Below are 25,543 nucleotides of genomic sequence, written 5' to 3'. Positions count from 1 at the left end.
CCACAAGAGCTCCCCACAGCTCCCCGACCCCGAGGCCCCGGTACCCAGGTACCCAGGACTTGGAGAACTGATATCAATCAACCTTGACATATACTCCGTACATGTCTAAATATACGCGTATTTACCTTCAGTCTTTCAATTGTCAGTAATGGTCAACATTTATCAGTGCACATGGCAGATCATAGGACGACTTGTATATCACACTCTTACCTCCTTACCCGTGGCCTAGAACAAAGCTGTGTCAACGAAACATGAGACGGCACGCAAGCACCCTTGCTCAACGACGAGCAGGGAGTCATCTCGAGACTCCAAATCGGGTCAAGGTCTCGACCTACCTGGGTCAGGAGCGACCTACCTGGGTACCAACGGCGTCCTGGGCGAATCCTTCGAGCTGAGCCCCCGAGACCAACTGCACAACTCTCGACAATGTAAATAACGGAGCGGTTCAAGCAAAACATACTTGGAGATTCTGTCCTTCTCGCAGCCAACCATGAGCAACAGCTCCTCCGCAGCGGCCTGCTGGCCAACCGCCGACGCGAGCTTCGGCCCCGTCGTCCAGGACTGCAGGGGAGACTTCGACTTCACCATCACCTTCGAGCAGTCCCTGTTTACCATCCTCCCCGCATCTCTGCTGATCCTCGCCGGGCCACTGCGCCTGGGGTACCTGAGGCGGTCGCCCTCCGTTGTCGTGGCCGGCGACAGCCTCTTCAGGCTCACCAAGCTCGCCGCTGTGGCCGTCTTCTCCGTCCTGCAACTCGCCCTCTTGGCCCTGTGGGCGGCCCAGCCTGCCGCGCTGCTCGGCCGCGTCAGGACCGTGTCCGTCGCCGCATCCTGCGTGTCCTTCGTCGCGAGCCTCGTCTTCTGTGTCCTCTCGTACGCCGAGCATGCGAGGTCGCCTAGGCCCTCGTCTATCCTTAATGCGTACCTGCTTGTCTCCCTGCTGCTGGATGGCGCCATATTGCGCACCTTCTGGATCTCTGATCTCGCCACCTCCGTCAGGGCCGTGTTCACCGCTTCGTTTGCTCTGAAGGCGTGCCTCTTGGTGCTCGAGGCCAAGGAGAAGGCTGGCCTTATCGTGAGAGGGGGTGGTGGGAGTGAACAGCGCAGGAACCCCGAGGTCACCAGCGGTCTCTACAGCCGCGGCTTACTCTCATGGCTGAATCCCCTTTTGCTGGATGGTTTCCGGCGGCTCCTGAAGCCGGCCGATCTCTATGCCCTTGATAGTTCGATGAAGGCTGATGCATTAAATGTTGAGTTTTGGAAGGCCTGGGATACTTGTGGGTGACGCCGTCCACCAGAACGTGAGGTCGAGACTGACCACCCAACAGTCAAACCCAGCAGCAGCAACAGGCTCTTGAGGTCATGTTGCAGTACCCTGAAGTGGCCCCTACTAGGCGTGGTCTTCCCAAGGCTCATCCAGCTCGCTTTCATCATCTGTCAGCCGCTGGTGCTCAACCGGTTCCTGGAGTTTTTAGAGCAGCCAGATGAGAGCATGAACCATGGCTACGGCCTGATCGGGGCATACGGGCTAGTCTATCTAGGAATTGCCCTGTCTGGCGCCTTCTACTCCCACCAGGCTACGCGGACGGTCACCATGCTCCGCGGCATCCTGGTATCGGCCATATTCTCCCGTTCGATTGACCTCAGCACCACAGCCATTGACAATGGTGCGGCCGTCACACTCATGAGCACCGATGTGAGCCCGGCGATCTTCCACGTGTGTCTGCAACCGTATATCTGACCAAGAGCAGGTCGATGCAATTATCCGTGCGACAAATGAATTACTCGAGATGTGGGCCAACGTCCTCCAGATCGTGATTGCGACGTATCTGCTCAGCAGGCAGATAGGTGCGGCATTCGTCGGGCCGGTTATCGTCTGTGCTTTTGCCTTGATCGCCACATTTCTCTGCGGGCCTCCCTCCAAGAACTTCATGATGGCTTGGATTCAGAAGGTGCAGGACCGCGTTGGTAAGCGAGACGTGTTTTGGACCAGCTGGTTTCAATATTGCTTGATCTAGGCTAACTTATGTGCAGGTATTACTTCTACCATGCTGGGCCATATGAAGAGCATCAAAATCTCTGGCCTCGGCCGGAAACTAGGCGACACCATTGCCAAGTTGCGGAAAGACGAGATTGATGCGGCAGCCCCCTTCAGGAGGATGAGCGCACTGACTTCTGCGCTGGCCCAGGTCCCACTGCTCATCTCTCCTGTCGTAGCATTTGCTTTCTTCGCGATCGGGGCCATCAGCTCGGGAGAATCACTTCAGACCACGAGAATGTTTTCTTCTCTTTCGCTCATGATCCTCCTCGGACAGCCACTGTTCTGGATGTTCGAGGCAGTCTTGGACATTATGGCGGCGGTCGGGTGCTTCACAAGGATCGAAAAGTTCCTCTCTACGGCCTCGAGAACTTATGGAACATCGGATACAAGGATGACTTCATCTCAACTCCATCATAACGGCCCCGGCGGCTCTACAACACAGCTCAGCCCCCATATCCCAGAAATCATAGAACTTGAGAATATGGTTCCAATCCAGCACGCTGCGTTGGAGCCTAATGGTGTTCAGGTCGAGAATGCCTGCTTCAAATGGTCAGCCGAAGGTGCTGTGGTCTTACAAGATGTCAGCTTCACGGTCAAGTCCCAAGAACTTGCAATTCTTGTCGGTCCTGTGGCCAGCGGCAAGACGACGCTGCTCAAAGGCCTCCTCGGCGAAGTCCCACATATCACCGGCGAAATCAGCATCGAGAGACATAGACTTTCTTGGTGTGAGCAGACCCCGTAAGTGTATTAGAAAATACTCTAATATATTTGCAAAGTAAAAATAACTAACTTTAGGTGGAAGCTGGCTGATCAATGACACGGTCCGGAAGAACATAATTGGCTTCTCCCGCTACGACGAAGAGCTCTATCAACTTGTCACACAGGCCTGCGACCTTGATAGAGATTTTACCAGTCTCAAAGACGGGGACTTGACTGTCATTGGTTCCAATGGAATTGCGTTGAGCGGCGGCCAGAAACAGCGAGTCGCGCTTGCGAGGGCTGTTTATTCCAGGCCACAGTTGGCGCTTTTCGACGATCCTTTCAGTGGCCTGGATAATCACACCACACGCATTGTATTCGACCGAATATTTCACAAGGATACCGGCGTGTTGAGGCAGTGGGGGACGACAGTGATTCTCACGACCCAATCGATCAACCTGCTGCCACATTCCGACCGCGTCATCATTGTGAAGGACGGTGTTATCGCAGAGCACGGTGACTTCAATTCTTTGAACAGAACTGGCAGTTATGTAGCGTCTCTGGATATTCAACATGTTCCAGAGGCTGTAAACAGTGATGACGCTGAACCAGGTGAAGCACCGGCTGAGCCAAAGGGGGGTCGTGAAGCCAGATCCACGACTCCCAAGCCAGGCCAGGCCCAGCCAGAGGACAAGCGCAGACAGCGAGGTGACTCAGCAGTGTACGGCTTCTTTCTCAAGGCCGTCGGGATACCATTTGCCGTTGGACTGTTGGTGTCAGAGATGGCGTGGGCGTTCCTCTCTACCTTCTCGACCGTCTGGCTGAACTTCTGGTCCGAGGCGAATTCCGAGCACCCTAACCAGCGCATCAGCTATTACCTCGGGATCTACACCGCACTACAGATTTTGGGTGTCGTCAGCTTCGGCCTCATGGTCATGTTTGGAATGCTCTTCGTGGCCGCCAGAACGGGCCTCCGGCTACACCAAGTCCTGCTGAACGCTGTGGTGAGGGCTCCGCTCTCCCTATTCACCAATACAGACATCGGAGAGATCACGACGAGATTCTCCCAGGATATTGGCATAATCGACAGGTCGCTCCCTCTGGCGCTCGTGGTGACAGTGGCTAACTTTCTAAGCACCATCGGGGTCGCCGCCCTGATCGCCTCCTCTACGGGCTACATCGCAATCAGCTTTCCCTTCCTGGCAGCCGTCTTTGTCTACATCCAGAGGGGCTACCTGCGCACGTCGCGACAGCTCCGGCTGCTAGACCTGGAGCAGAAGGCCCCTGTGTACACACAATTCCTCGAAACACTCTCCGGCCTGCCCACTATCCGCGCGTTCGGGTGGGCCAAGCCCGCGCTGGACCTAAACCACGAGCTGGTGGACAGGTCGCAGCAGCCGTTCTACCTCCTACTCATGGTGCAGCAGTGGTTGACACTGGTCCTCAACCTGGTCACGGCGGCGCTCGCGGTGCTGATCGTGGGCCTCGCCGTCAGGCTCCGCGGCTCGGTGTCGGTCGGCCTGACCGCCGTGTCGCTGGTTCAGCTGATCACGCTCGCCGAGAACCTGAAGATCCTGATCCAGTTCTGGACTTCGCTCGAGACATCCATCGGCGCCGTGGCGAGGATTAAGAATTTCAGCGAGGAGACGCCCGACGAGAGGCTACCCGGCGAGGACCGGGAGCCCCCGGCGGACTGGCCGGCGCGCGGAGCGATCGAGATCAGGGACCTCTCGGCGAGCTACGGCGAGGACCTCGGGCAGAGGGCCCTCGACGGCGTGACGCTGAGCGTCCGGCCCGGCGAGAAGGTCGGCATCTGCGGGCGCACGGGGAGCGGCAAGTCGAGCCTGCTGCTGTCGCTCCTGCGCCTGCTGCCCAGCACGAGGGGCACCGTCCTCGTCGACGGGGTGGACCTCGCGGCCCTCCCGCGCGACACGGTCCGCTCGCGCCTGATCGCAGTGTCGCAGGACCTCTTCTTCCTCCCGGGCACCACACGGCAGAACCTCGACCCGTACCGCGACCACGATGGTGACGACGGCACCGCCCGCGCGAATGATCACCGTCTCGAGGCGGCCCTGCGGCGCGTGGGGCTCTGGGACGCCATCGCCGAGGCGGGCGGGCTGGGCGCAGAGTTCGACGAGACGAAGCTCAGCCAGGGACAGCGGCAGCTGTTCTCGTTGGCTCGGGCTCTGCTGCGGCGCAGGGGGGATGGGGGAATCGTGCTCCTCGACGAGGCGACGAGCAGCGTCGATGCCGAGACGGACGCGCTGGTGCAAAGGGTCGTGCGTGAGGACTTTTCCGGCCACACGGTCGTGGCGATTGCGCACCGGCTCGAGACTATTGTGGACTTTGACAGGGTCGTGGTCCTGGAGAAGGGCTGCGTCGCCGAGGAGGGCTGCCCGCGGGAGCTGCTTGCGCGTCCTGGGGGTAGCCGGTTCAGGGAGCTTTGGGATGCGAGCCGGCGGGCTGGAAGGAGTGGATGAATGAATACAAGAGGGGGAGGGTTGCATAATATCTCAGGCTAATTCTATCTGTTGGGCCCAGCAACGAGCGAAGGTCTCGATCATGGCGGCGGCTGTTCAAAGGCAATGGATTGAAATGATTCCGGATATATCTTGATCAACACTCTCATTAAACTCTACTTTCTGCGAATGAATCAAGAGGTGGACAGTGGAATCTTATGGGATGGACTTCCTTTTTCTCTCGACAATGACAAGGCCAAGCTTCTAGAAGCGTCAGCGAGAGACAGATTAAGACAGGCAGCCGTTCAGCCGGTCGGACAAGCTTTCCGCCCAGCGCCTTGGTGTCTCTGAACCTGTTGCTTGGCTGTTGCTTGTTCGATGTTTAGCTACGGTCAGACTTCCCAGGGCCGCTGGTCCTGGTACGGCGCGTGCCGCTGAAGAAGAGACGAACACATATAGCTCGTCCTCCTCAGCTCTTGGTCTTTTGCAGTCTTTGGGTGGTTTCACAGGTTTCGGGCTCCAGCTTTGCCATTATGAGGTACGTGAGTAGAGACAAGTCAGGACAATCTCACCTTACGAGCTCCCGGCGGGTACGGCCAGGTCCCCAGTCAGGTCCCCACACGGCCTGGGCCTGGCTGGAACGTGGACCCTCCCAAGCATTTTTGACAGCGAAGTTCTGCATGATTGATGCAAGTCGGTGAGAGGGAGGCGCCGTCTGCACATTGCCGGTCGAGCATCCAGGGCCTCTCAACCCCGGTTCTGTTTTTTTGCTTTCTCCAGGCTCACCCACAGTCTCGATTCGGGCCATCTGGCAATCAATCAGGGTCGCATCTTGGTTCAAGCCAGCGACGTAATCGTGGCAGGGGCCACTGGGCATAAACAGGCCCTCCCCCTGCCGAGTCGATGCGAGCAGCCAACTGAAACAGCCGCCAAGGCCCCAGCGAATTCCTGCTTTTTGGGCTGCCACCAGTCCTGCCAGTGCACCTGTGGAATTTGGACGATGGGAGGTCGGGCTTGGCGATGGCCGTCGTCACACAGGGAGGTGGTGCAGGTACAACACTGCGCTGCAGTCCAGCCCCCAAAAATAATAGGAGACACCGCGTCAAACAGACAGTGAGTGAGGCAGCCAGCTGGCCAGCCACGGTAAGGGTCTGATATTTCGGGCACAGTAGCGTCCAATCTTCCATCTATGATTGCCTCTCACGTCGTTGACTGTTCTGTTCCTTGATTTTGTGTCACACCCACAGTCCATTCCGAGTGACTGACTGGCACACCTTCCCTCCTTTCTTCAAGACCTGCTGCTGCTGCTGCTGCTGCTGCTCTTCTTGTTGTTGAACTTGCGTGGCTGAGAGCGAGCGTGTTTTTGTGTACTTCGTTGAGGCCTCGCTTCATCTCCCTCGCTCCACACGACACTGGCCACCCCCATATTGTCCCCAGAATTCGCACCGCCCGCCTGGCTTGGCCCAACTTGGCTCGTCTCTGTCCGCTTGTCTGTTCGATCGAATTGATTCACTGAGGCGCCGACTGGCTGCCCACGTGCCATCCTCGCCTCCATCAAACAGTGGGCTTCCTCCCGCCGCCAATTCCTATTAAACCCATCTCAACCACCCCAGATCCACCATCCAGGAAGAGGACGAGCCCGACACCTGAAATGTCGCAGCGAGCTCCAAAGCCACGGCAGTCGTCATCCTCCCGGAGCAACAACATGGCCGCCGCAGAGAAATCCAGCTCCCGCGACCCGGCGCTGCCGCGGCACGAGCCCGTCCAGCACAGGCACGACGACGGCAACGGCTACTCGACCTTGACCCCCCACATCAAGGCCGCGGGCGAGAGCGGCCGGAGGGGGTTCGGCACCGAGTTCTTCGGCATCGCCTTCCGGTCCTCGTGCAAGGCCTCCCGCTACGTCAACATCCTGTGGCCCGTCGTGCCCGCCGCCATCGCCGTCAACTTTGCCCTGCCCGACCAGCACCTCGCCATCTTCATCCTCGCCTACATCGCCATGGTCCCCTGCGCCAACCTCGTCGGCTTCGCGGGCCAGGAGCTCGGCCGCAAGATGCCCCTCGTGGCCGGCGTCATCATCGAGACTACTTTTGGCTCCATCGTTGAGATCATCCTGTTCCTGGTGCTCCTGATCCGGGAGAAGAACGAGGAGATCATCAAAGCTGCCATCTTGGGTTCGATCCTCGCCAACCTGCTGCTCTGCCTGGGGCTCTGCTTCTGGGCTGCTGGAATGCGCCGCGACGAGTCCCACTTCAGCGAGGCTATCACCGAGGCTGGCTGTGGTCTGCTTCTTACTGCTGGTCTCGGTCTTGCTGTGCCTACCGTTTTCACACTGGCATTTCAAAATGTGAGGTCACGCAATTTCTGTTACTCCCTGATGCCACAACGCCTTTTGTCAATATATGAGATTGTCATGTATTGGAGTCACTCTCTGTGTCTAACGCGCTAACATGTTGGTATAAAGACCGAAGGACAGACCGCCACAGCCCTCGCCGACACCGTGCTGCAGGTCTCCCGCTCCACAGCTGTCATGCTGATCATCGCCTACTTCGTCTACGTCTGGTTCATGGGCCACACGGTAAGCCATACGTTTGCTCCTCCCCGGGCAGCCATGGACACCTGCTGACTGCCCTTGGGCATCTCTAGCACCACGGTATCTACGAAGCCGTGTTCGAGTACGACGAGGAGCGCGACCACGACGCCCACAAGGACGCCCACAAGGCGAAGCTCACGCTGACCGAGTGCGTCATTGCGCTTGTGGTATCGTACGTACTTGTCTACCCTTGCCTTCCAACTCAGAGACCCCGTGCGCTGTGGCCATGTCTCATTTGGAGAAGGAAATTGCATGGGCGTTCCTAACATATTCATTTCAACAGGATCGCGCTGGTCAGTCTCATCGCTGTGGCCCTAGTCCACGAGATCCACTACATCGTCGAGGACCACGGCGTCTCGGATCCCTTCATGGGCCTGATCCTGGTCCCCCTCGTGGAGAAGGCCGCCGAGCACATCACGGCCATCGACGAGGCCTGGGACAACCAGATGAACCTGGCGCTGTCCCACGTCCTGGGCGCCACTCTGCAGACGGCCCTCTTCAACGGGCCTTTTATTGTCATCGTCGGCTGGGGTATGAAGTTTCCCATGGGCCTTGACTTCGATGTGTTCAACCTGGTCATGCTCATCCTCGCGATCATCACGGTTGGAAACTTCCTCCGCGACCAGAAGAGCAACTACCTCGAGGGCTTCCTCATGATCGTCGTCTATGTCATCATTGCGATTGCGGCGTTCTATAACCCCACGCTGCCTGAGGGCGGCGGTGCTGCTGGCGAGGCCACCGCCGAGGGCTCGACCTCGACGACTCATGAGCGGTCCCTTCACGGGCTGTAGTCTGCGCGGGGGTTGAAAATAGAAGGAGAGGGTGGTTCGAAATTATTGATCCCATTCTGGCGTTCTCAATGGAATAACACGAGATATTTGATTTACTATTGGACACGGTCGAGTACATGCATAGCGAGCGAAACGAGAGGCAAAGATTTGAATTGGCCAGGCACAGATTCTTCACGGGGCGTTGAACTTGCAATACAAAACTTTCTAATAATCCAATCACATGAAACTGGGCATTGCCAATTAAATATGCTTTGAAGATTCCGTTGCGCGCCTAACGTACATAGTGAATCTCGACAACGCCAATGATTAGTAAGCCAAGATTTTACGCATATTTGAACACAAGCTATTTGAGTAATTTAGAGAGGAAGGAAAGTTCTAAACTTGGGCACTCCCTGGAGAAAAGAAAAGCAGCCCGAGCAATGAAAAATTTAGGCATGCTGTGGCAATAGTGTGTGAGTTCAGTCAGCCGTAGGCACTTGGGAAGAGACCGTAGATTCACACACCTACAACAAATACTTATTACTAAAATATAGAATTTTAAATAATACCTGGTCTATCTAAGAAAGAAAGGAAGGGAGGAAGGAAGTCTTCGAGGGTTCCAACTCTAGAAGAGCTTAGGGCCTCAGAGGCTACAGGTGGCCTGTGCGGCCAGTCGCCCACCTCAGCCCCCAGCCCGATGTGGCCACAATAGTGTTAAGACAAGTCTGAATAACGCCAATTACCTAGGTATACAGGCACTCAAGAACCATTCCGCCCTACCTGGATCCAAGCTTGCTCTCATAACTACACAGGGCGCCATATGGAGCAGGCCACCTATGGAACCCAGAAAGTACCTTCTACCTCTACAATATCGTCTTCGTTCAACCGGTCAACCTCCACAATAGTCCTCGGCGGATACCTGTTCGGATCATCACCCCACAAGGCGATCTGGACCTGGTTGCACAGCGGACGATACCTATACATATCCGTGGTGTACACGACCAGCCGCGTGCAGGAGAAGCGATCTGTACCAGCCAATTCCGCGAGAGCGATCATGTTATCGTAGGCTACCTGAATACGCGCCTGGCCTGTGGGAGCAAGAGTGCTATTCGACCGATAGATACCACGCATGCCTTCAAGCAGCTCGTACATCAGTGTGTGTTTGCGTACGGGATCGAAAGGTAGCGAACGTACCGGCTATGTATAATGTATTCCCAGCCTTAGACATCAAACTCCAGGGTCCCGTGGTGTTAAAGAATGTTGATGGGTTGTAGATTTCTACGCCCGCTGGTGATGTAAAGTTTGGCTGTAAAACGGCTGTGCTGGCGCCGACTAGGCCTAGGAGCGAATACGGGAGCCTCATGGTGAATATGTACAGCTTTCAGGACCCACGGACTTTGTTCAACGAAAGGCATTCGAAGGATGATGAGGTGGGGAGTGCAAAGGCATCGAGGACTTGATTTAATTCAAGCGAGCGAGGGTTCCCTTTATTTTACAACTACCTAGGTACTTATTAACGCCATGGCCGTACTATTGCTTCTTATCCGATGGCTTATGACATCAGGTTACATCGGTGGTCCGTCGCCAAGGGCGTTCATCATCCAGATCCACAATCCGACTTGAAGATTAGGCAACTACCTTGGCTCATAACGGCATCGAGGATAATAACACATGAAGGCTGTTCTTCTGAGATGTTGGGTTGATAGTATCTCCCGGCTGTTAGCCGGGCCCTGTTGTAAACGACAATAGTTTCGATATGAATTACTCGAACAAGTCATTTTATGTGTAGATGGTGTGAGGGGCTTGTGCCTAGGTGTCACACGATTCAAGACTTGTTTCATAGCATAATAGATCAAGTCAACAATTTGCGATAGTTATGATGGTAATTTCTGTTAACTATTTGAGTAGTGTGTGTGTGCATCGGTCTGGGTAGACTCGGACAGAGCATGAAGACAGCTGACTTCCAAGCGTTATAGACTTTCATTCTTCCTGGTATATTTTGAACTGGTTCACATACTCAAAAGCACTTGCCTTGAAGTACCTTTCTTGTGTTGTAAAATTGACATACTGAATGATGTTAGCAGCTGAATGTAAATTGAATGTTTTGGGGAGAAGCGGCGTTCAACTCACCTGCACACCAAAGCGGCATGAGTAACCGTGGTCCCATTCTACGTGAATTTATTAGCATGCCAGATTCTCGGAATATATTATACCAGTAGCAGGCATAATGTGCGTCAATACCAGGTCTGCCAACTTGAAATGGACGTAGGTAGACTGGTAATGTAAAGTAGAATCCGTTCGCGGATTTGACTTGCCAAAATTATCAAAGATACTCCAAGCCAGCGTCCCAACCACATTGACACCTTCAGAAATAGCCATCAAAATCGACTGCACGTACTCTTTGTAGTATCTGGAACGAAGAGGGTCGATGACTATAGACTGGAGATTTGTTCGCAAACTCTCATACGGTTCAGGCATCCCGAACTCTGATACAACAATGCCACCCTTGAATAGTAAGGTCATTCAGTGAAGAGTTTCTGGTAGCCTTTCTTCAAGGGTCAGAGGATACAACTCACAGCTGGTTTGAACATCTCCTGATAATTCTTTAGCATGGTCGGGACCCAATCGGTACTATATGACAGCCAACTTGCGCAGGGGTCAACAGCAGGACCGGTAGGCCAGTAGTCGGCTCCTGGGTAGGTTGGAGAGCCCTCGTAACATCCAGGATAGTCAGGGTGCGAAGAATTGCCGATGCACGCCTTCAAGCCGCCATCCCCGGGGGCCTTGATAAAACCTCCACCGCCATAGGCGTCGATCATGAATAGATCGCTGGTCCCGTTGATCTGCGCCTTCTCCTCCTCCGTGAATGCCGGCAGGAACTCCGAGACGTGCTGCTTGATGCTCTCAGGGAAGTCGCCGGTGAGAAATATCGGAGTCGCCCACAGGCCGTCGTTGAAGTCCCACGCCCGCTGGACAGCCGCCGCGGTCTCTGCGCTGTCATCAACGGGGATCTTGTACGCGCCATTGTTCTTGAATGAGATGCTGAGGGAGGAGTCGATGCCCTTGCCGATGTGGTAGGCTGACGCGTGAGCTAGGAGGGCATTGCGGGCGCAGGTGTAGAACTGCTGTTTGGGCGGGATGGCGGCGGTCGCGCTGTCGTTGAAGTAACCCTCTGGAAGCTGGTAATTGCAGAAGACGGAGGGCTCGTTTAACGTGACCCAGTAGTGGACCTTGCTGGACCACCTCGTGAAGGCCACGCGGGCGTACTCGCTGAAGTCGGTTGTGATCTGGTCGTTGAGCCACCCGCCGTAGGTGAGTTGCAGGTTGAGTGGGAGGTCCCAATGGTACAAAGTGATCACTGGGGTGATTCCATACTGAATGCATGTGTCTATCAAGTCGTCGTAGTGCTGGAGACCTGCTTTGTTAACGTCCCCCGAGCCAAAGGGGAAAATTCGTGACCATGAGATGGAGAAGGCATATGTGTTGATGCCGAGCGCGGCGATACGGGCGATATCTGGCAGAGTTAGCTCTTCCATATCAGTATCTAGCTATTTCACACACATAGTCTTGCCTTGCTTGAACAGGAAGTAATTGTTGTTCGCTATATCTGCCGTGTCGTTGTTCACCACATATCCGGGAATGTGAGTGAGGACGTCCCAGATACTTGGGCCTCGTCCGTCAGCCTTTACGGCACCTTCGATCTGGAACGCTGAGCCTGAAATTCCGCGCAAAAAGCTCTGTGGGAATTTCCAGCTCTCATTCCGATCTTGTAGAGGGACCTGAGCCCCACCAGGGAATGGAAATGGCGGGTAGTTCAAAGGCGGCGGAGGGGTGAGTGACTCGGAAGGCACGGGAGTCGGATCGACGGTGCTATTGACTGGCGAGGTGCTCACAGGTCCAACATACTGGTCCCAGAGTTCTGTCGAGTTTAAGCGTGGTTCAACAAAAAGCGAAAGGGCCATGTACGACCGTGTTCTGTCCATGCCCACACCACTAAGTGATTACTGACCGTCTAGCGTTAGACTTGTTGTGTTCTGTCCTAGAGTGCCTGTCACGAGCCCAGCTAAGGTGAGCGACAAAAGCGTTTGCTTCATCGTGACAAGGCTTCAAATGCTCTAACCAGATTGCTTGTTTGTCGTTGAGAAATTGTAGTGAGTCTTGACCATTGGCAATGTCTTAATTTCGGTGATGCCTCCCATGTCATCACCGGAGCGGGGAAGATGCATGTAACTGCAGCACATCGGCACCTTTTAATTCAGATCGGCATGCAATAAGGCGAGACTTCCACCCTTACATATAGCTATTAATATAGGGTAGTGATCTACAGCTATGATTATAAAAAAGAAGTCTCTATATTAACTGTATACCTATGTATTTAAAACGTATTTAATAGTTATACTTTATAAGTATAATAGAATGTAATATTTAACTATAATAAAATAATAGAATGTACTTTTAAAAGAATAGAAGAATATTGTTAAGATTAAAGATATTTAAATTTAAGGGTGGTTCTACTTTTATTGCGCACATATCCTAAGACATACATGGGGCCTTCATATAGTGGTAAACGCTCAAGACCGAAGGACTATTATAAGAGACTTTATAGCACGTAAGACGGACCCATAGACTAACTACTACGCCACAAACACCCCGGCCAAAAGAACACAATTCCAAGTTACCCAAACTTGGAATCTAGCAGTTATTAACTCGTACCACCACAGAACGGTCGTAAGGTTTTCTGTTAAGCCCAGTAGTATATCCAAGTTTCAAGATTTCGTTTGATCCACTGCGTTGCGAGTCCCAATGGGTACATATATGTATTGTGTTCGACTGATTTTGATTGTGAGATGAGAAACATAGCAAGATGGAGAGCAAGCCTTGAGAAAGCAATCTGACAGTGGCGATGGAGACGATTGATTTTACCCTAACATTGAAGGTTATGTCCATCAGGCATGGGTTTATATACTTACCTAGGTAATCACCCATCATACGGGCATGCTAGATGGCATCTGGCCATCCAAACCCAGATGTGTCATGTCAACATCCAGGTCTGATCCCTCCGGCGACTTATCAGGTTGGCTACGACCATCAAGTTGCTGGGTCGCAGGCTACTATATATATCTGGGTCTCATTATGGATTTGCAAATGGGCTCGAAGTACCTGCCCCGCTTGGCCAGTACTAGTATGGGGAATATTCTAAGGTTCTGTTCCAACAGTTGGGACTCGGCGGCACAGCCCACTGAAGTACAGCCAAAGGGCAGATGAGTCAGCTGAAACGCAGGATCCTTCCTGGGCAACCAGTGGACAACATGCAGTTTCCTTTTCTTGACTCTGACTCCCCATATTCATCTTTTTTAATATTTATAGGCCAACGCCTCAATCCCAACACACAAGCTGGGTTGATTGATGCATAGGCTAAGCGACAGCAGATGCCCATACAGACACAGTACCGCAAACGATCTTCTTTCCAAGATCAACCTTTCGTCGAGAATCATCCACGCAGACGCGATATGGCAGATAAGGACAAAAACGTTTCTTTTGCCCCTCCCCTTCCGCGAATACATGGCCCAAAACTGCCGTCATTTTCTGTCACCGGCAATGCACAGATCGATTTCCTCAAGCCTCTGGGCCAATCTGAGGACCAGGACGCTTGCGTATGGGAGGTTCAGATTGAGGGCAAGAGATATGCTTTGAAGATGGTTAGTCAATATCTGAAACTCTCAGAAATCAGGCACTGATCTGTCAAGTTCCCCTTCCGCTCAAAGGAATACTGCAGTGAAACCGCTCCGTTTCTCACTCGTGGGCTGAAAAAAGAAGAGTCTTACGTTGATTATTATGACCCTTTCAACTGCGAATGTCGAGTCTACGGGCGGCTGAGGGATGAGGAGCGCCAAGACCTGGCCGTTCGCGCGTATGGTTACCTTCTCCTGACGCCAGAACAAGAGAAATTCGTTGCTGAAAAGGAGACGGGGGATCCCCAGCCGCAAGGACTCGAAATATTGGACGGAGACGGCTTCTGGGAGCGGTGGGAGGAGCACCGAGGTCAGACGGTCCGAGCCATCGTCAAAGAACTGGTTGTTCCGCGTCCAGGTGAAACTGGCCCTTTGGAATTTCAAGCGTCTCACGTCCCACAGATGTGGAACGATCTAGACACACTCCATTCTTTGGGCATTCTCGTGCGGGACATCCACTACGCGAACTATCTCAGCGGGAAACTCGTTGATTTCAGCCGGGCATGGACCATGTATCACCCCAGCCTCGATCTCATTCCGCCAAGCAGCTATCAGGCCGTCCGCAAGACTGAGGTTCTGGATTTGGAACAGCTGATTTATGATTTCTGGACCCAGAATCCCTCGGTCGTCCCTGAAGATTTTAAGCTTCCTCAGGGCTTACTCAACTGCACCGGCAGTAACCTGGCCTGCGGGGAGAGTCCTCGGGAGTACAACTGGCAGGCCAGAGAGGAGGAAGTCTTCGTACCCGAAGATCTGTTCAGTTGAATAAGTGGCATGAATTGGTTCCTATACTCAAGTGATAGGCGCTCGCTTCGGTGTCGGTCTAGTCAACCGAGGTGCTTAGTAGTCCACGTTTCAAAGAACGGCACATAGTCTATACTCAAGTGATAGGTGATTAAATCCTAAAGGCACCAGCTAGTGCTAATTGTATGCTTTATATATGATATTGACTATCCCTCTATTCGAAAAAGTTACTTATGAAAAAGTGAATGAACCCTTTCCTCACATAGTCAAAGCTAATCTAAGTATAAAGATATAACCTTAAGGCATGAATTTATACACAGAAGATCACACCAACTCAGAGGACGGTTTCTTTGATGTATCACCTGACCAAATGTAATATAAGCATTATTACTTGGTTGTAGTTTGTAGGTTTAAAAAAAAGGTCTAAAAAATGATAACATCTCAGCGTACAGGCCGACAAGATACCAAGATGTTTCCACCAAGCCATCGGGACCCCCTCCCTCAAGCCTTGCACTTCCCAAGCAGGCCCTCCCAAGGCTCCAGCGTAACCGCCCCAGTGACCGCCCTCCCCTCAGCCTCGCCCTTGCCATACGTCGTAGCCGCCCAAGAGTCCACCTCGTAGCCCTCAGGCAGGGCCCAGCTCCGCTGCTCGCCAGAGAAGTTGAGCACGACGACCCACCTCTCGCCCGCGGCGGTGCTGCTCGTCCGCGCGTAGGCGTACACGGCCTCGTCGTCCGCGGCCGAGAGGTCCTCGAAGCCGCCGTAGACAAAGACGTCCTTGTGCGCCTTGCGGTCCGCCAGCGCCCGCTGCCACCACTGCCAGGGCGACAGCTCCGTGTCGGACTGGAAGCCCACCTGGGCGGCGGCGCTGGTCCCCGTCTTGTGGTCGTCCATCACGCGCATCCAGGGCTTGACGCCTTCCTCGCAGAAGCCTGCGTTTGGCGTCGTGTCCCACTGCATCGGTGTGCGGGCGTGGTCTCTTGCTTTTCTGTCGGGGTGTGTTAGTTGGGGGGTTCAAGTTGAGGCCCAGGGGCTGCGATCGGAATAGATGATGGGTGCTTACGTGTCGATGATCTTGCGCCCCAGTGCAATCTTGTCCGGGTCGTCCTTGTAGATCGCGTTGACCTTCTCCCAGTAGTTGACTGTCTCGATATCTTTGAACTCCTCGATCGGCCAGTCCCTGGGGATGTTGCGCATCCCGATCTCCTCGCCCTGGTAGACGAACACGGTGCCGCCGAGCGTCGTCTGCATGAGCGCCAGCAGCCGCGCCGACTTGGCCCTGTCCTCGTCGCTGTCGCTCGCGTACCTCGAGATGGAGCGCGGGTTGTCGTGGTTCTCGATAAACACCGAGTTCCACCCGTCCCTCTCGATCATGACGTTCTGCCAGCGCGAGATGATGCCCCTCATCTCCTTGACCGTCCACGGCCGCAACGTCATCCGGACGTCGTGCATGTCGATGTCCACCACGTCGAAGATGAAGATCATGTTGAGCTCGCCCGCGTTCGCCCCGACCGTCCGCAGGATCTCGTTGTCGTCGCTGACGCCCGGCATCTCCCCGACGGTCATGGTGTCGTACTTGCTCAGCACCGTGTCGTGCATCTCGCGGAGGAACTCGTGCAGCCGCGGGCCGTTGACGGTGTGCTTCCACGCCGGCTGGTACTTGTGGCCGGGGCCCAGCACCTCGTCGGCGTCGGGGTACCCGGGCACCTTGGAGATCATGTTGATCACGTCCATGCGGAAGCCGCACGCCCCCCGGTCGAGCCAGAACCGCATCACGTCCCACACAGCCTCCCGGACCTCGGGGTTCTCCCAGTTGAGGTCCGGCTGCTCGGGCGTGAAGAGGCTCAGGTAGAACTCGCCCGTCTTGTCGTCCCACGTCCACGCCGAGTTGGCCTCGCCCAGGATCTGCGCCCAATTGTTGGGCGGGACGGGCTTCCCCTCCTTGTCGAACCCCTTGGGCGGCTGCCAGTGGTACCACGCGCGCTTGGGGTTGTCCTTGCTGCTGCGGCTTTCCAAGAACCAGGCGTTCTCGTCCGAGGTGTGGTTCGCCACCAGGTCCATCATGAGCCTCATGCCGCGCTTCTTGAGCTCGGCGATGAGCTCGTCCACGTCCTCCAGCGACCCGTACCGTGGGTCGATCTGCTTGTAGTCGGCGATGTCGTAGCCCATGTCGGCCTGTGGTGACTTATAGATTGGGCTGGTCCACAGCACGTCAACGCCCAGCGACTTGAGGTAGTCCAGCCGCGAGGTTATGCCCTTGACTGTGCCCCAGCCAGGCAGCTTGGCCCCTGGCGAGGACTGGAAGGACGACGGGTATACCTGGTACACGACCGACTCCTTCCACCACTTAGGCGTGGAGTACGAGTTTGACTGGGATGAGGCCATGGTGGGCTGGCTATTCACTTGAGCAGCAGACGCGGAGAGAGAGCGAGGTGTCAACTGGAGTGAGGTGTGAATTGTTTCAAGTCAACCTTGGAGCAGGCCCGCGCAGGAGGCAGATGGACCTTCAGCTATGATATATGTACCATTGCTAATTTATAAGTGTTAGTTAGAATTGATTCAACTCCATCGCGAGGTGTGCAGGGCCAGACGCAACGGCGCTTCCTAAGTCGTCCGTGGTCGGCCCGGCAGCCTCTCCGATACTTTCGCCGAGAAATAGCCCGCAGTAGTGTCGGGAGAGGTCGCCTCTCCGGCGGGCTAGCTGTCGATCCCCCATGACTCGGTCCACCTAATGCGGAGTAGTATGGGGAAGGTTTAGTAAATGTTACGGTTGACATCCCCCATCCGGAGCGCCATCGCCGAGGCACTACCTTTAAACTTTGAAGGTCATCCATGCTTGAAATCTGCGTGCGACAGGACTTGCTCGTGGGTCACCATATTGTCAACATTCTATAGACACACGTATGTTGGGCCATGTTCTGTACATCCAAAAAGGGAGCGGTAGAGCCAATTTTTCATTGTTTGATGTCTCGTCATCAAGTCGCGTGGGGGAATCAATGACGGAGGGCAAGCTCTGGTTTCCCTCCCAAGACCAAAGAAGCAGCTTCAACGCCTCCAGTGCCCCCCTTGAAATCCGTTCCTGCCAAATCCCTATATGATACAAATGCAAACAGTCGCTCGCGAATACCTATGTCTTTTTATGTGTGGACTCATTTGTCTTCTTGGTAAAAGCGTGAGCACGAAACGCCTGGGCCGGCTGGCAGTGTCATACACCTCCACACCTAATTTGGGACTCTTTGTCTTGTTTCGGACCCCAAGCCAAGCTGCGCTATCTCGTCCTCGCCAAGTCTATGCAGGCGCGAGCAAAGGCTCTAGGTGCCCAAAAGAAGAGCGTTCCGAAATTCGCTGGTCACCGCAATGCGCCGAGACAGAGATAGACTCTGTCGTATCTCCGTTGATCCCTCGTCATTGTGGCCACGAAGTTGGCGTGTGAGCATATTCTCACCCATATTCCAAAAAAGACCAGAGCGTTACACTTCATGACCCATCGTCCTGTCCTGGCGAGCCCTGCCCAACGGAGTTCTGGACGGTAGCTCCGAGTCTGATGTTGATGCTTTTCACCCCTGTAGTGCCAGAATTCGGTGCTCCATTGAAAGACTTTTTCTTGGGAATTGTCGCCGCGGGACCACTAGCGTTTCGTACTGCAGACGTGCTGTTGCGCCGCTTGTTCTGCTGCATCATCTTCCCCAACTCGTCGTCGTCCTCTTCCTCTCGCCGACGCTTCTCACTAAGTCGCTCGGGCGGCGTTGAGCTCAACGATAGCGGCGCAGTGTCTGTGCTGTTCGGGGTCAGAGGCTCCTCTTCGGACTTTACGCCTTTACCCTCCTTGCTGATCTCCGAGTCGGTCTGGGCCATGACCACGTCACCACCATTCTCGTCTGACTCTTCGTCTGAGTGATAGTCGACAAGGGCGCTGAGCGGACCGGGGCCAGGGCTGGGCCCTGCCACCAAAGAGCCCCTCGCAGCCAGCTTTGTCTGGTTCTCTTCCTCATCGTCGGACGTGTTCCAATACTCTTCTTCCATTGGATCCACACTTATCTGCTCCATCATGCGCCCATTCACATGAGTTGGTCGCCGGCCCATCTCATCCTCAGATTCCATAAAGTATGTATCCATGTTGCCCGCAAAGCCTCTGCTCTGCTCGTAAAGGCGGACGAGATCGCTGAAGGTTTCAAGATAGCCAAGCGCGGTGATCTTTTCCCTATAGTTCTCAACCAGATGCTTGACGAGATCTTTGATGTTCTCCTTGCGGATGTACTCGAAGATATCCAAGCACGCAGAACTGAGGAGGTTGTCGCGTGGTAGTGTGAGCAACAGGACGTCCAGGATTGGGCCGAGGACTTGCTTCTCAGCAACAAGCCTGACATAAAACTCATCGGAGACGTGGTTCACCAGATGGCGGAAGAATCGGATTGCCACTGACTTGATGTTAGTTCCAATTTGTGGAGACTTCATTGAATAGGGGGGGCACTTACCTAGCTGCAGGTGTTTTTCCTTACACGATAGCAACTGGGCGAATCGTGACGCAATATTGTGGTCTCTGATGAACTTCTTGCAGAGATTGTGGTGTTGTCGGGCAAAGAAGCAGAGGATGTCGTTGAGATAGCTGAAGATGCCATCGTTGTGCACAGAGAACTTGAGTTCCGTTCTGCCTTCCAAATCAAGCAGAGGTCTAAACAGCCGTGCTGCCGATCGTCCGTAGAAATCCTCCAGAATGGTTTGCTGCTGGCCCTCCAAGCTATTGATCTGATTCATTGGACGTGGCCGTGACTGGAGCTCCCCATTGACCATCTTGATACCGCCATCTGGCGCTTGACTTGTGGGTATAGTGTCGAGCAAGACCTTGAGCGCGTCAGAAATCTGAGACTTGACTCCGAGATCCACCTCTACCAGGAGCAAGTCAATGAGAGTGTCTGTCAGTGGGAGCTGCTTTGCCAGTATCTGCCGGAGGAGAGTGTGGCGGATCATGTGAGGATCGTGGTCGATCATGGAAACCAGGATATCTGTGGCGCCCACGCGGACAGAAACATCAAAGTTGCGAAGGCCGAAGTTGATAACGGCAAGCAGGCCGTGATTCAACAGACTGCTGTAGAAGCCCTGCCGGTTTTGAATTTGCAGGTTCTTGGCGATGGCACAGCACTGCTGTATGAACAGGACCGCTTGCTTTTTTCTCAGCTGCTCCGCCTTCTCATCTGGGTTGAAGATAGAGAAGAGGTCACGCAGGAAGGCGCCATTGGACTGAAGGTGCTGAACTATTTCCACCTGGTTGAAGAAGATCATCGAGTTCAAGACCGAAAAGGTGGGGTCGTCCAGGATCCGGGCCAGAACGACGTCTTTCATGTACTGCAGGCGGTATGTCTGGTGTATCCTCCGTCTGACCTGATCGTCTTCGATCCGAACCACCTCCTTGTACCTCGACTGGTCTTTTAACCATTGCCTGTGGTTCGCCTTGTGCTGTGGGAAATCGGGGTCGTACTCCAGGGCACCAACGACGCCCAGGATGCATTCGTCCGACACCGCATGTTCGATAATCGTCGTGTCATTAAGCAGGAGGATTGTCTTCATGATGTTGCAAAGGCGATGCAAGTCCTGGAGGCTCTCAAGGTCCTCGGCCATCTCAACCAAGGGCATTAATTTGCCGATGTAGTCCTCGTGCATTATTAACTTGGCGAGGGTCTCACGACCATTGGCGGAGCTGCTGATAACTCTTATTGTGGCTTCGAGGTCGGTGAGGCTGCCCAGTTCGGCGGGAGGAAGTTGGATGGAGGGGGGCACGTCTATTGCCAGATCGTCTGAGAGGCTGTCGTCAACTGGGGAGATATGAGCTAGTCTGTTGATACATGCGGGAAAATTGGGAGGGGGGTGGTAGTTGGCATACCTGGACCTGCGATGTCTCCTTGTAGTGTTCGTTGGACATCGTTGACAAATTTCCTTTGGTGAATGTTAGCCGTTCGCTCCTGGACTAACCCCGGAAATATGAAGGCTCCGGCATGATATGCGATCACACATACCATATCAGGGCGCAGCCATCAGCTTCTTGGAAACTCAGGGCCATATCGACCTGCGTGCTCGGCTCCGTCCAGACGATGAGGGTTTCTACCGGGGCCGTTAGTGGGTGTCTACACGAACGACATGATGGTGAGGTTGTAGCATGCCTTGTTGCTTCTGGAAGCCATCTTCCTTACAGATCCTCGTCTCCAGCAATGTCCTCAGCGGTTCATCTTCGGAATCAACAATCACGCGGGGCTCTTTGGCCCTTCCCTCTTCGGTCTGTCGAGCAGAGTGACCAGATTAGTCTAGGTGGCAAGAGCGGAATTGGGACGGACGGGATGGTGGTGAGGGTGGTGAGTTGATGCAGACAGGCAGTTGCGATGATGGAGGGATGTTGCGCAGACCAAGACAAGAAGAGCAGCAATACATGACACAGGCACGGCGGGACGGAATGGCATCTGACACGGCCAATCGACAAAAGGATAAGAAGGTTTCACGCTGGAGACATACTTCAGTCCATGCTGCGGTACAGAAGCCGGTGCCGCGGTCGAACCAGTCGTTGTCGCGGAGCTCGTAGACCTTGACGCGCCTCCTGTCGGTCGTTTGATGAGGCACGGGCTGTGCCATCATCAACGGCTCTTGGTCCCTGTGGTCTGCGGCAATGCGCCCGTAGCTGGCGAGGAGGTCGGGGGCGATGTTGAGGTGCTGCTGGAGGGAAAGTTCGGTCTCGGAGGAGCTGAGGAGGGTAAGCGCCGCCACCTTGGACGAGAGTGGTCGCGCGACAACGGATGCGCGCGGGGTGGGGACGGGAGAGGCAAGAGGGCCCGGCCAGGCGACCCAGCGACCAGGCGACCAGGCGACGCGATGCGATGCGGCGGCGAGCAAGGACTGATGGATGATCAGGATGGGGTATTTTGTCGTGCGTCACTGGCAGGCTAAGATCAGGACTGGGCGAGGAGTTGGGGGCGGTCGGTGTTGGGTCGGTGGGTGCGGGTGCGGGTGTGGGTGTGGATGGGGCGGATGGGCGGGCTATGACACCAGTTGTCGTGCTCGTGCTCAAGAAGCCATCGGTCGGGCAGTGCGTCGGGCAGAGGCGGAGAGCGAGGAAAAAAGACGGTGGCCGAGGCTTGTTGCCGCAGAGCTGGCGACGGCGGGCAGTCCCAACGTGTCGGCGACGACAGGCTGGAGTGTGCAAAAGATAGTGCGATCGGTAAGCCTGAGCCTGAGCCTGTGGACCCTTGCGATGGGATGGGAATTCAGTCTGGACCCGGCTTGGGGTTGGGATGGTGATGCTGTGGATTGAAAAGCTCGACCTCAGCCACCCGACGGGCAGATCTTGGGGTTAGGCAGGCAGGCGGCGGGCGGGCAGAGGCGACAGGGTGACAGGGTGACAGGGTGCTGTGGCACTCTCCGCAGGCTGAGAGGACAAGTCGAGTCTAGCCTCTCCTGTTTGAGAGGGTGCCCGCCTTGCCTGCTTGCGCGCCCAGGCAGTGGATGGCAAATCCCTCTTGCCCTCCCAACCCAAGTCCCCCAAACGTCGTCACACTGCCTGCACCCACCCTCCCCGTGCGCGTGCTCGTGTGCTCCGTCCCAACCTAATTTTGGCTGGGGGTCCCCATCTGCCTTGCTGCGAGACTCGATCAGGACCCACTTGCCTAGGTTGTTTAGGCACTTTTCTCCTCCTGTCCCCTGGATGCCTTCCTTTGTCTTTGCCTTTGCCTTTGCATTCGGGAAATCCCGCGCATGTGGCATGTGGCGGCATGGCTTTTCGTCCCAACTGTCGATATCTATTTGTGCCATTGCGTGCTGAACCTTACCTTCTGTCCCGAGTTCAATAAGCCAAGCCCACCACCCACTTGCAGGCTGCCATTGCCCAACCATGGCAGCCCTCAGGAAGCCAGCGACAATTTGAATATGTTTCAGAACACTCTCCAGGACCTACCAGCGCAAAGCACGGACAATATCCAGAGATGGATCATTGACAACTGGGCAGTCAGTCGGCTTGTCTACCAACCCTGTTTCCCCCATTTAAACAAGGCAAATGCACAGCCGGTATTAATGCCACACCATCCTATCATCAGGTCTCGGCACATAGCGCCGTGCGAAAGGGCGGGTCACATTCGCCTCCTGTCAACACTTTCTTGTTCTGCAGATCAAACTAATCAAGCCGTTTGCGATGAATAGAGTTGCCCACCAATGCAAGTTACCAGGCGCTTGACAGGCTTATACCGGTCTAGCTTCTAAAACAGACGAGCCGACCAATTTGGGGTCCATCTGCATCGCGCTGCTGCTGGGGCCCTCATGGGACCCCTAGCCTTTTTCCATGCCTCTTGCCTCGGCCCGCATGGCGCATTGCGCGTGGATCGGCAAACCCCAGCCGTGGAAAACTCCATCGCCAATGGAACACCACGCCTAGACCACACCACAACCGTAATCCACAGGCCTTCTATATCTACTACCCGGACTGGGGATCGCCTACTGACAATGCAAGACTCCGCATCGGTCCCGAATTGACCATGGGGATTTTGAGAACTCTGACCACGAGGGCAAGGCAAAGGGCAAGGCAGAGGACTCCTTGCAGTACCTCGTAGGCTATTATCATCCCACAAGACGCACTGGATACCAAGCAGAGGGTGCGAGACCGTTTTCGACTTGTCTTAGGCCTGGACGGCGTTGTGATTAAACGGGTGCACGGCAATGCCCAACTCCAATATCAAGTTCTGGTTCTTCCCTTGCGGGGCCAACCTCGAGGCGCTCAAAGCCACCAAGGTCTGAATATTGACCTTGGAAACGTGTCCACAGCAAACAAGTACAAGCTCGCTCCTTGGCCGACTATACAAGGCGCAGATAATCCATAACGAAGAATTGACCAAGAAACTGATTGCACCGGCCAAATTCCCGGCCAAATAGTTAGCTCCGACGCATATCTCTCGACTTTGGCATCCTCGTCAAGGCCGGCATCCCGGTGGTCACCAAGCTCCAGTCACCGGCAGACTACTGTGCCCCGGGGCGGGCTGTTGCACGACAGCGAGCCCAGCTTTTGACCGTGACATGTGGAGCTACATAGTTGTGTTCGTATACCTCTATGCGACAACCACGATCTTTACCGGTAGGGGCTTTGCGGGGAGGGTCAGCTCTATTGTCCAACATGTTGGGGGGGGGGGGGCTTCTATTCGTCGGCTTGTAGAGGACCCATGGCCATGGACTGGCAGTGAAGTCTTTAGACTGAACACATCAGCATTTCTGGTCACACAGTATAGCTACCATACGACTGCGTACAATGCCGTCATATGAAACGTGGCGTTCAATGGTCCACCACGGAACAAAGCACTTTGTCTTACAACATCACGCGTTGACATCCGGTGTCACTACAAGAACCCTTCGAGTTTCTTCCACGCCACAAGAGCCAGGTGGTACTTGAGAAAATTTGACGGGCTATTTAGCGACACGTTACATGTTTGTGGACTGATTTGCCGGATCTGGGCACCGGCCATCTCTCACAACAGGCCTTGGCCTGTTCTCAACGCCCGAGGCGGAGGAATCGTCTGCATCACACCCGGGACGCCCCAAGTACTGAAGTACTCTAAGGATATCCCTAGAGGACAAGGTACATAGGTACATAAAACGCATAGATCCGAGAAGGGTCCGTGTATTGCTACTTATTAGTCAGTCGTCTTGAACCGGCCCATGTAGATGATAGCACCGTGGTCTTATAACACCACTCCAACCCCCTGTCGACCAAGCACTTCTGGGGGGCTAAGGACCCCGGCGCAGGAGCGGGACCCGATGGCGTGCAGCTGATCTGACACCTAAGGCGCAGTAGCTCGAGACCTGCCGGCAGCGGGATGCCTGACAGGCTTGGCCCGATTGATCACGTGTGCACATGGCAAATACATGCACTTGTTCGTAAACTCGGAAATCGTCTATCTGCTCCTGGTGGCTATCATTACACATTATTGGTCCTCTGTGAAACATCTGGCAGACTTGGGCAGACTGGAGTGCTCCATATAGGATACAACCTATCTCCTTCTGGTTGATGCCAGTGGTTGAAAGTGTTCGAGGGCTCCGAAAGAGCCTGGTTAATCTATGTCGAATCAGATCAAAAGACGAAAAAAAAATAGTTCTTAGCAGGTTGAAGGTGTATTTTATTCCCGGAACATCAAGCTTGATATTTATTTCAAACCTCTTGATTGACATTCATTTTTAGTCTACTATTATAGCAGAAACCGGGTCCACCTGGCAGAGCTGCTGCACCTTTCTAGTAACCGAGAGCACTACTGGGCTGCGGAAGTCTCGTGGATGGATATTCCTAGGTTAACTACGGCTTCTCGGGCTCTCAAGTGCCCGGTACCGGTAGGGCAGGTCAGGTGTATCAGCATTCACGGGTTTTCTATATGCCCTTAACCTTAGAATAAGAGATCGGATATTCACACCCGCTAAAATAGAGGGTACACCTATATTAAGGAAATAAGAGATTAAAATGCGTAATTTAGTGCTAAACTATAAGTAATTAT

General features: G+C 54.4%; 8 protein-coding genes across 8 annotated transcripts; 4 read left to right on the top strand and 4 right to left on the bottom strand.

The window, feature by feature from the left end:
• Positions 1-114: 114 nt before the first annotated feature.
• Positions 115-5,725, top strand: KVR01_003266 (uncharacterized protein). Its single transcript, XM_044792224.1, has 5 exons — positions 115-1,277; positions 1,329-1,696; positions 1,752-1,968; positions 2,035-2,779; positions 2,844-5,725. Exons 1-5 carry the CDS (start codon positions 491-493, stop codon positions 5,218-5,220), a joined length of 4,494 nt encoding a protein of 1,497 aa, XP_044648281.1. The 5' UTR covers positions 115-490; the 3' UTR covers positions 5,221-5,725.
• Positions 5,726-6,359: 634 nt separating this feature from the next.
• KVR01_003727 (uncharacterized protein) lies at positions 6,360-8,832 on the top strand. Its single transcript, XM_044792866.1, has 4 exons — positions 6,360-7,546; positions 7,664-7,777; positions 7,846-7,964; positions 8,076-8,832. Exons 1-4 carry the CDS (start codon positions 6,851-6,853, stop codon positions 8,581-8,583), a joined length of 1,437 nt encoding a protein of 478 aa, XP_044648742.1. The 5' UTR covers positions 6,360-6,850; the 3' UTR covers positions 8,584-8,832.
• A 422-nt stretch (positions 8,833-9,254) lies between these two features.
• KVR01_002658 (uncharacterized protein) lies at positions 9,255-10,005 on the bottom strand. Its single transcript, XM_044791309.1, has 2 exons — positions 9,757-10,005; positions 9,255-9,695 (listed from the first exon to the last, which is right to left on the bottom strand). Exons 1-2 carry the CDS (start codon positions 9,923-9,925, stop codon positions 9,397-9,399), a joined length of 468 nt encoding a protein of 155 aa, XP_044647673.1. The 5' UTR covers positions 9,926-10,005; the 3' UTR covers positions 9,255-9,396.
• A 537-nt stretch (positions 10,006-10,542) lies between these two features.
• Positions 10,543-12,656, bottom strand: KVR01_002495 (uncharacterized protein; the record flags this gene model as incomplete). Its single annotated transcript, XM_044781988.1, has 6 exons — positions 10,543-10,629; positions 10,693-10,730; positions 10,878-11,067; positions 11,139-12,076; positions 12,134-12,481; positions 12,572-12,656. The coding sequence occupies 6 exons, from the start codon at positions 12,654-12,656 to the stop codon at positions 10,543-10,545; spliced, it is 1,686 nt and encodes a 561-aa protein (XP_044647510.1).
• Positions 12,657-14,072: 1,416 nt separating this feature from the next.
• KVR01_003065 (uncharacterized protein) lies at positions 14,073-15,059 on the top strand (the record flags this gene model as incomplete). The annotated part of the gene is made up of 2 exons (XM_044785119.1): positions 14,073-14,261; positions 14,328-15,059. The coding sequence occupies 2 exons, from the start codon at positions 14,073-14,075 to the stop codon at positions 15,057-15,059; spliced, it is 921 nt and encodes a 306-aa protein (XP_044648080.1).
• A 480-nt stretch (positions 15,060-15,539) lies between these two features.
• KVR01_002074 (uncharacterized protein) lies at positions 15,540-17,718 on the bottom strand (the record flags this gene model as incomplete). The annotated part of the gene is made up of 2 exons (XM_044790223.1): positions 16,102-17,718; positions 15,540-16,026 (listed from the first exon to the last, which is right to left on the bottom strand). Exons 1-2 carry the CDS (start codon positions 17,421-17,423, stop codon positions 15,540-15,542), a joined length of 1,809 nt encoding a protein of 602 aa, XP_044647089.1. The 5' UTR covers positions 17,424-17,718.
• A 35-nt stretch (positions 17,719-17,753) lies between these two features.
• On the bottom strand, positions 17,754-22,377 carry KVR01_003932 (uncharacterized protein). The gene is made up of 6 exons (XM_044793057.1): positions 21,540-22,377; positions 21,194-21,308; positions 21,050-21,134; positions 20,917-20,969; positions 19,514-20,848; positions 17,754-19,456 (listed from the first exon to the last, which is right to left on the bottom strand). The coding sequence occupies exons 1-6, from the start codon at positions 21,657-21,659 to the stop codon at positions 18,516-18,518; spliced, it is 2,649 nt and encodes an 882-aa protein (XP_044648947.1). The 5' UTR covers positions 21,660-22,377; the 3' UTR covers positions 17,754-18,515.
• Positions 22,378-22,720: 343 nt separating this feature from the next.
• KVR01_002481 (uncharacterized protein) lies at positions 22,721-24,043 on the top strand. Its single transcript, XM_044787720.1, has 2 exons — positions 22,721-23,138; positions 23,214-24,043. The coding sequence occupies exons 1-2, from the start codon at positions 22,773-22,775 to the stop codon at positions 23,271-23,273; spliced, it is 426 nt and encodes a 141-aa protein (XP_044647496.1). The 5' UTR covers positions 22,721-22,772; the 3' UTR covers positions 23,274-24,043.
• The last annotated feature ends 1,500 nt before the right edge of the window (positions 24,044-25,543 follow it).

The sequence above is a fragment of the Diaporthe batatas genome (genome assembly GCF_019321695.1).
Source record: "Diaporthe batatas strain CRI 302-4 chromosome Unknown Contig00003, whole genome shotgun sequence".
NCBI lineage: Eukaryota > Fungi > Ascomycota > Sordariomycetes > Diaporthales > Diaporthaceae > Diaporthe > Diaporthe batatas.
This window is presented reverse-complemented; position numbering and strand designations above follow the sequence as displayed.

Bases quoted from the DNA above. Each gene is read 5' to 3' on its own strand.
- KVR01_003932 (XM_044793057.1), bottom strand. From the start codon at position 21,659: ATGATGGCACAGCCCGTGCCTCATCAAACGACCGACAGGAGGCGCGTC. The intron at 21,135-21,193 runs GCATGCTACAAC...CGGCCCCGGTAG, and splicing joins TGGCTTCCAGAAGCAACAAG to AAACCCTCATCGTCTGGACG. The intron at 19,457-19,513 runs GTAAGTGCCCCC...ACATCAAGTCAG, and splicing joins GGAAAAACACCTGCAGCTAG to TGGCAATCCGATTCTTCCGC.
- KVR01_003266 (XM_044792224.1), top strand. From the start codon at position 491: ATGAGCAACAGCTCCTCCGCAGCGGCCTGCTGGCCAACCGCCGACGCG. The intron at 1,278-1,328 runs GTGGGTGACGCC...ACCACCCAACAG, and splicing joins TTGGAAGGCCTGGGATACTT to TCAAACCCAGCAGCAGCAAC. The intron at 1,969-2,034 runs GTAAGCGAGACG...ACTTATGTGCAG, and splicing joins GAAGGTGCAGGACCGCGTTG to GTATTACTTCTACCATGCTG.
- KVR01_002658 (XM_044791309.1), bottom strand. From the start codon at position 9,925: ATGAGGCTCCCGTATTCGCTCCTAGGCCTAGTCGGCGCCAGCACAGCC. The intron at 9,696-9,756 runs GTACGTTCGCTA...AGCTGCTTGAAG, and splicing joins GAATACATTATACATAGCCG to GCATGCGTGGTATCTATCGG.
- KVR01_003727 (XM_044792866.1), top strand. From the start codon at position 6,851: ATGTCGCAGCGAGCTCCAAAGCCACGGCAGTCGTCATCCTCCCGGAGC. The intron at 7,547-7,663 runs GTGAGGTCACGC...GTTGGTATAAAG, and splicing joins TCACACTGGCATTTCAAAAT to ACCGAAGGACAGACCGCCAC. The intron at 7,965-8,075 runs GTACGTACTTGT...TCATTTCAACAG, and splicing joins GTCATTGCGCTTGTGGTATC to GATCGCGCTGGTCAGTCTCA.
- KVR01_002481 (XM_044787720.1), top strand. From the start codon at position 22,773: ATGTGGCATGTGGCGGCATGGCTTTTCGTCCCAACTGTCGATATCTAT. The intron at 23,139-23,213 runs GCGGGTCACATT...TGCGATGAATAG, and splicing joins ACATAGCGCCGTGCGAAAGG to AGTTGCCCACCAATGCAAGT.